This window comes from Mesoplodon densirostris, chromosome 19 (assembly GCF_025265405.1).
Source record: "Mesoplodon densirostris isolate mMesDen1 chromosome 19, mMesDen1 primary haplotype, whole genome shotgun sequence".
In the NCBI taxonomy this organism is placed as follows: Eukaryota; Metazoa; Chordata; class Mammalia; order Artiodactyla; family Ziphiidae; genus Mesoplodon; species Mesoplodon densirostris.
Window position 1 is genome coordinate 53026359 of NC_082679.1, and position 8542 is coordinate 53034900.

Genomic DNA, 8542 nt, shown 5'->3' on the forward strand with positions numbered 1-8542 from the left:
ATATGGGTTTAGGTTCCCCAAGTGATTCTAATGCACCACCACCGTCTCCACCGCATTTCTTAGCACTGACTTGAATAGTTCAGTACTTCATAAACACTTAGATGTGAGGCCTGGTTTGTATTATCTGCAACTTGAGAACGTGCTTCTCCAGGCCTCACTTTCCTCACAGGTCAAGCAGGGATACTCTGCTGTAATTCACACAGTTTTGGTGAAGTTTCAACAAGGTAAGGCAGTTAGGGCACAGGAGCCACTTATAAAATTACTCTGTCTTACAGGGACTCTGAAATAGCGCCCTGCACCCTGCACAGCACTGAGTCCATAGCAGGTGTTTTACTGCAAAACTGCACCATGATTTGTCGGTTCAGGTTGGTGTGGTGAGTGCACTGGCTGCTTCTCTCAGACAGTGAGCTTTTTTCCCCACAGGTGTGAACAAGAATGTAGACACAGCCCTGGTTTCCACACAGACACGGGCTCACAGGTACGTAGGGGATACGCCCTGTGCCAGGTTCTTACCATGGAGTCCGTGTAAGGCTGGATGTCGAGTCCAGCGACAGCGATAGTAACTTCAGGGGGAGGAATGGGGTTTCTCCCCCAGCCATGTCCCCACTGCATGGAGAGTAACACTTGTAAACGTTTGTGTCTTCGTTATGTCAGTTCCTAAATTCTCTTTTACACTTCGGTAACAGGACAATGGTTTTATGTGCAGTGTTTATCCCATCACCCAGCAGGATGCCCGGCCACAAGAGGCCATCCATTAAACGAAATCGGCTTGTGTGGTGAGATGGGCTTGAATCCAAAGAATGGGAACTATCGAGTTGGCCCAACACGCAGGGGAGGCTGTACCATTAGATCGCTATCCAATCAAAGAATATGTACTTTGTGCCATGCGCTGTTCTAAGTGCTGAGAACATGGTCCTGCACGAGATTTAGGTTCTGTCGTCACAGGGCAGAGCTTGCAACTAGTGGGAAAGGCAGTCAACAAACACTGATCTACTTTAGTGACGAGTTCTATAAAGAAAAGAAAACAGGGCGATGTGATAGTAAGCAAGGTGATGGGGAGCTTCTCAGAGGATGTAGTGAATGATTCCTCTTCCTCTGGTCCAGACAAGCAGAGAAGGCGCAAAGAGTAAGATCCGGCCCAGAGCTCAGGTCTTCTTATCCTGCCTCCGAGTTCTGGCCGGGCCAGGAGACCGGATTTCCGATCTGCTCTGCTAGCGATTCGCCCAAGAACACCCGGGCGACTTCCAAAAAAAAAAAAGCGGCTGTCGGTCCAAGAATCTTATTTACGCCCTGACTAGAGTGTCTTTGGGCGGTGGACCACGTGGGACCAGGCCTGGGGACTCGCATAGAAGGAAGAGAGAACCCCCGCCCTCCCCACACTGCAGCGGAGCTGCCGTCATCTTGGCGGTCCCGGCTGCACCTGGATAATTTAACAGGGCCCGAGGATAGAGTCCTAAAGCGGCCTGCAGCTCACCGCCATCTTGCCAGAGGCGGTTCCCCGGTACACACACCCAGGGGCGGGGCCTCGCGAGACCCAAACAGGCCCCACGTGTCAGGGGCGGAGCCCTACCCTGGCGTCAAGGTGGACGTCGGCTGGAAGGAGGGGTAGCGCCGGCAAACCCTAGCTGGCTTCTCGCGTCCCGGGTACTTTTTCCTCCCTCCTGTCCCGCCCCCTTCCCTGTCCCACCTTCTGGACCCCGGGACCCCAGGCAACGGTTGTGGCTGCTGCACAGCTTCAGCCGGGGTGTTGCTGAGCGCGGAGCCCGAGTGCGCCCGTGAGGTAAGGAGAAGCTGCGGGGCCGCTCTGGCGTCCCCGTCCACGCGGACCTTGGCGGCCCGGGACCCCCAGCGCTCCCCCTTTCCGCTGTGGTCTCGGTCAGGGGGCTTCCGGCGTCCCTCGTTTCCCGTCGGTTCTGCCTGGTCCTCGGAAGGCGCGTCCCGGCGCCGGGACTCCGCCCGCCGGGGCCGACAGCGCGTCGCCCGGTTTCCCTCAGCCTCTCTGCGGCGGTGGCGTCTCGCGGACCCGTGCCCGGCTGCCAGGGGCCAGCGCAGCGGCTCTGCCAAGAGCCCGCAGCCCAGCCCGAATGCCCAGGGCGTCCGGGGTAACCTCTCTCCTGAGGCCCGCCTCGGGCAGGCAGCCCCCACCCCCACCCCCCAGCGTGGGTCGGGCTTGTCCAGCTGGGTCGTCTCTGCAGGCGGAATTGTTTTCCCGCGTGGCAACGTGCGGTCCGCTTGTGCTTAACTAACCACTAAAAGTGCTGCAGAGTCAGCGGTGAGGTTAGGTGGAAACGTCCAGGCCGGGGCGGTGAGCTCTCTTCCCAACGTTTGACCCTTTGGGCCTGATGTGTATGACACCGAGATATGATTCAGGCATGTTCACGTCCGTTTCGCCCGTGGCTTGTAAGCATGTTGTCGGGGGCTGCGGGGCGGCGAGGTAGCCGGGCTGAAGGGGACACGTTCCTAGGGCTAGAGATTTGTGTTAAGTTCTCAAACTTGGCTGGTCACCTGGTGCACTTGTTGAAAAATACAGCACCCTGGACCGCAGGATGAGAATCTCCAGAGAGGCAGCCTGTGAGTGAGTGAGTGTGTCCCAGGTGGCTCTCATTTGGAGGCAGGTGTGGGAAATGTTGTGTTAATTCGTCTCTTCTCACCCGGTCTCCCTTGTGACCAGCAGCCAATTTGTTCAAGGTGTTGTGACCATGCAGAGGAACAGCTCAGAAAGACGTGGAGCTGTCCTCTTGCTCTTGTTGGTGTAAGCAGATCTGAGCATAACCAGCGTCAGTATTGAGATTGTTTCGCAGAAATTCTTCTCCTTAGCAGAAATTAAACACATAATTTATTTTCAACCAGGTGTGTGTTTTACTTTGTTGTCTTTGACATCTTCCGTTTCTTCTCTACTGGCTTTATCTCCTTTGCTCTCAAGTTTTATTTTGCTTTAGCTGCCAGACCTACTGGAATAGACTGTGATGCCTCCTGTACCTTCATTGTTTGCATCCACTGTAAATCCTTTTTTTGTCCTCACCACTTCACTGACTCTTGAAGGTCATGATGAGCACAAGGTCAAAAATCCTTTTCTTGGTTCTTATCACCCTGGCCTTTTAGTATTATTTCTTCCATCTTGAAACTTATCTGTTGTTATATTTTGGGGTTTTTTTTATTATTTATTTTTGGCTGCGTTGGGTCTTCATTGCTGCGCGCGGGCTTTCTCTAGTTGTGGTGAGCGGGGGCTACTCTTCGCTGCGGTGCGTGGGCTTCCGTAGTTGTGGCTCACAGGCCCTAGAGCACAACAGCCTCAGTAGTTGTGGCTCACGGGCTTAGTTGCTCTGCGGCATGTGGGATCTTCCCGGACCAGGGCTCGAACCTGTGTCCCCTGCATTGGCAGGCGGATTCTTAACCACTGCGCCATCAGAGAAGTCCCTGTTGTTATGTTTTTAATGCTACCTTTGCAATTCCTTTTTTCTATTCGGGGAAGTGCCTTGTGTTTCCGGCCTCCCTCACAGCTACCCTTTTTTTTTTTTTTTTTGCTGTACGCGGGCCTCTCACTGTTGTGGCCTCTCCTGTTGCGGAGCACAGGCTCCGGACACGCAGGCTCAGCGGCCATGGCTCACGGGCCTAGCCACTCCGCGGCATGTGGGATCTTCCCGGACCGGGGCACAAACCCGTGTCCCCTGCATCGGCAGGCGGACTCTTAACCACTGCGCCACCAGGGAAGCCCCAGCTACCCTTTTTTAATCATCTAATCCTAGCTTACAGGTAGCATGAAGTAATGATTCAATGGCGGACTGTAGTGCTGAACTGGCAGGCTTTGAATTGAGGCTCTGCCGCTCACCAGTATTGTAGGATCTTGGATCAGTCACTTCACGTCTCTGTGCCTCCTTTACCTCAAATGTAGAATAAAAATTGTAACATCTTCTAGATTTGTGAGGGCTAAATTAGTTGTATACATAAAGCAGTGCCTGGCACATCATAACTACCTATAAGAATATAACCTTTTTAAAAAAAATTATATCAGATTATTTAGAGATCTCCTCACATCTGGGGGCCTAGCCTTGAGATCTGAGTCATCACTGAAGTTTTTCCCCATCTCCTTTGTTCTCTGTTCTCATTTAATTGTCAGGTTGTATTTCCAAGGTGCCTACTGTGGCAGCCCTGATCAAGTTATGAGTGGTCCCTGCTCTCAGAGAGCTCCATTATCCCAGGGGGCCAAAGGCTGCCACTTTCCAAGTGCTTCTGAGGCACCACTTGCCATGCTCTTCCTGCAGTTCTGCTGTAGTCTTGCAGCAGCCACGTGAGGAAGGTATTCCTAGGCCGTGTAACACACGGGCAGCCTGAACCACAGACGTGGAACAACTTGCTCAAAGTTACACAGCTAATGAGTGGTGGGGGAGATTATGAGACCCAGATCTGTCTGCTTCTGAAGTCTGTTTCCTCCTCACGTGGCTTGCTGTTTTGCTTCCCTGATTGGCAGACAGACCCTTAGAGAGTGTGATTGGCTCTGAGCTGGGGCTTGTGCAGGGTGTTTGGGGAAATATAGAACAGTTACCTAACTGAGTGTTGGGGGGAGAGTGGGAACAAATAAGATGTCAAACAGGCTGAGAGCTGCAGGGATTATCTTTATTTGCGGGGAGGGGTGGCAGGAACTATGCCCCTGAGAAGGAACAGTCTGCACGAGTCCCAGAGGTGGAAGAGAAAGTTCATGCCTGACACGTGTGAGGAATTAAAGTAGTTTAGGTTTGATGAGAGTGTGAGAGGAGAGAGGAGAGAAATGAGATCAGAGGTAAGAAGTGAGCAGGGTCTTGCACTTCCTATTAAGGAATTTGACTTTTTCTGAGGGCACCAGATAGTCATTGAAGGGTTTGAGCAGGGGCACGAAATAGGATCTTCATTTCAGAGATGTGCGCAGGCCTCTGTGTGAAGGCTGTGGGGCGTGGGGAGAATGGTGTGCAGATTAGAGGCGGGAAGCCCGGTTGGGAACCTTCTGCAGTAAACAGAGAGGGTGGTGGGCTGTGCTCAGTTCAGGGCAGTGGGGATGGAGAGTAGATCCATTGGAGGGAGATCTAGGATGTAGGGTTGTTGGTTAGGCCTTGATGATTGACTGGAGAGAGGAGATGAGAGAAAGGGAGGAACGTGGGATGACACCCAGGATTCTAGTATATGGTGTTCCTGGGGGACACAGGACGTGGAGCAGGGTTGGAGGTTGGGGAAGACGGCTTTACCTTTTGGATGTGCTCAGTTTGGCCTGTGGGAGTTCAGGTGGAGGTGGCCCTTCTTCCACTAGACGTGCAGGTCTAAGGCTCAGGAGTGCTGGGGGTTAGGTCATCAGTCATGGCAGGAAAGGGAATCACCCTGAACAGCGGTGGATGGGGAAGCGAAGCTGGCCTCAGGGAGCCCTGGGGGACGTCAGCACAGAGGGAAGGGCAGAGGAGAGAGGCCAGTGATCTGGGCAGAAGGTGCCACAGGAAACAAGGAAAGAGTGTGTGAACAGGAGGGAGTGAGATGGTGCCCAGAGAGTGCCCTTGGAAAGTAGCAACATTTGCGTTCCTGGTGAGAGGAGTGCGGTGGCCTGGTGGGGCAGGAGAGAGCAGGACGGGGCGGGGGGTGGGGGGTGGGGGGTGGGGGGATGGGAAGTGAAAAACAAATGTAAGCAATGCTTTCTGTACGTTATTTATTGTGAAGTAGAAAAGACAGGTTGTGAAACACACGTTAAGAAATTTTTGCTTAAAAAGTCCACTGGCCGACTGTGCCATCACCAAGGTAATAAAAGAAGGACTTAAGACAAAGGTGGTGGCAAACAAGTGGACGTCAGGGCAGCTCATTGCTGCAAGTTTAACATTCTGGGAAAATATAATTGACACTGGTATTGGTGACCTTTGAGTGGAGGGAAATCTTAACATCCTCTTGTTTTTCTTTTTTTGAAAATAAATTTTATTTATTTTTATTTTTGGCTGCATTGGGTCTTTGTTGCTGTGCGCGGGCTTTCTCTAGTTGCGGCAAGTGGGAGCTACTCTTGCAGTGTGTGGGCTTCTCATTGCAGTGGGTTCTCTTGTTGTGGAGCATGGGCTCTAGGCACATGGGCTTTAGTAGTTGCAGCACCTGGGCTCAGTAGTTGTGGCGCGTGACCTCTAGAGCGCAGGCTCAGTAGTTGTGGCGCATGGGCTTAGTTGCTTCGCAGCATGTGGGATCTTCCTGGACCAGGGTTCGAACCCGTGTCCCCTGCATTGGCAGGTGGATTCCTACCACTGTACCACCAGGGAAGCCCTATCATAATCAATTTGAAAATTGATTTAAATCAATTTAAAAATTGCTCTTTCTCTTTAGATATAGTCTCTGTTGGTGACTGCTACAGAGGTCCAGGAAAGGTAACCACCTCCCAGGGTGGCTACCTGGGTCATACACTAAGGAAGAGGCAGTGATGGCCAGCTCCAAAGTTGTGCTCTTAACCAACCACCACAACAACCCTTTCAGCCTGGACTCTGAGAGGCTCCAGTCAAATGATGCCCCAGATCCAAGTGTCTGAGAGTCCCTAACTCTACAGAGCCTCTCATGGGAAAGACAGCGGAGGGATGGGCACATCCCTCTTTGGGAGGCTACACCAAAGGAGCCTCATTCGCTCCTGTGTCACAGGGACCACGCTGGGTTATCAGTTATCATCTCTCGGGGGAGATTTTACTAGTCTGACTTGGTTTCTAACTAATCTCCACAGTGTGTCCTCCATATGAGGGGGGCTCTCTGAACCCAGGAAACCCCATTTCATCGGCCACAGCGCCACCTACTGCTGGTTTATATGAACAAAGAGAGTGACTGAATCATGCTGATCTCAGACCACTCCAGCATTAGCCCCATTTTACAGTTTGGCAAACAGAGGTTCTTTAAGAACCAGCTCAAGTCCTGCTTCATACACAAAGCTTTACATAACTACTATTTCCCCTCCATACTCTTCAAGAGTTGGCACCCAGTGGATTCCAGATACAAGGGGAGTTCCTGGAAACCTGTTTAGAAGAACAGATGTGTCTCTCAGCCTTGTTGATTCCAGTTCATGTGGAGGATATGGGTTTAGGTTCCCCAAGTGATTCTAATGCACCACCACCGTCTCCACCGCATTTCTTAGCACTGACTTGAATAGTTCACTACTTCATAAACACTTAGATGTGAGGCCTGGTTTGTATTATCTGCAACTTGAGAACATGCTTCTCCAGGCCTCACTTTCCTCACAGGTCAAGCAGGGATACTCTGCTGTAATTCACACAGTTTTGGTGAAGTTTCAACAAGGTAAGGCAGTTAGGGCACAGGAGCCACTTATAAAATTACTCTGTCTTACAGGGACTCTGTGAAATAGCGCCCTGCACCCTGCACAGCTGAGTCCATAGCAGGTGTTTTACTGCAAAACTGCACCATGATTTGTCGGTTCAGGTTGGTGTGGTGAGTGCACTGGCTGCTTCTCTCAGACAGTGAGCTTTTTTCCCCACAGGTGTGAACAAGAATGTAGGCACAGCCCTGGTTTCCACACAGACACGGGCTCACAGGTACGTAGGGGATACGCCCTGTGCCAGGTTCTTACCATGGAGTCCGTGTAAGGCTGGATGTCGAGTCCAGCGACAGCGAGAGTAACTTCAGGGGGAGGAATGGGGTTTCTCCCCCAGCCATGTCCCCACTGCATGGAGAGTAACACTTGTAAATGTTTGTGTCTTCGTTATGTCAGTTCCTAAATTCTCTTTTACACTTCGGTAACAGGACAATGGTTTTATGTGCAGTGTTTATCCCATCACCCAGCAGGATGCCCGGCCATAAGAGGCCATCCATTAAACGAAATCGGCTTGTGTGGTGAGATGGGCTTGAATCCAAAGAATGGGAACTATCGAGTTGGCCCAACACGCAGGGGAGGCTGTACCATTAGATCGCTATCCAATCAAAGAATATGTACTTTGTGCCATGCGCTGTTCTAAGTGCTGAGAACATGGTCCTGCACGAGATTTAGGTTCTGTCGTCACAGGGCAGAGCTTGCAACTAGTGGGAAAGGCAGTCAACAAACACTGATCTACTTTAGTGACGAGTTCTATAAAGGAAAGAAAACAGGGCGATGTGATAGTAAGCAAGGTGATGGGGAGCTTCTCAGAGGATGTAGTGAATGATTCCTCTTCCTCTGGTCCAGACAAGCAGAGAAGGCGCAAAGAGTAAGATCCGGCTCAGAGCTCAGGTCTTCTTATCCTGCCTCCGAGTTCTGGCCGGGCCAGGAGACCGGATTTCCGATCTGCTCTGCTAGCGATTCGCCCAAGACCCGGGCGACTTCCAAAAAACAAAGCGGCTGTCAGTCCAAGAATCTTCTTTACGCCCTGGATTAGAGTGTCTTTGGGCAGCGGACGACGTGGGACAAGACCTGGGGAACTCGCCTCAAGGGAAGAAAGAACCCCCGCTCTCTCCCCACACTGCAGCGGGGTTGCCACCAACTGGGCCGGCAGGACTGCACCTGCAGAAATAGCAGGGTCCGAGGCTAGAGTCCTAAAGCGACCCTCAACAGGCTCGCAGCTCGCCGCCATCTTGGCAG

General features: G+C 51.9%; 1 protein-coding gene across 1 annotated transcript in view; it reads right to left on the minus strand.

The window, feature by feature from the left end:
- Window positions 1–1480, minus strand: part of LOC132479689 (C-type lectin domain family 18 member A-like) — a 31493-nt gene extending 30013 nt beyond the window's left edge. The window contains exon 1 of the mRNA XM_060083180.1: window positions 1475–1480. Coding sequence (XP_059939163.1) covers window positions 1475–1480 — 6 coding nt within the window. The remainder of the gene's footprint in view (window positions 1–1474) is intronic.
- Window positions 1481–8542: the final 7062 nt, after the last annotated feature.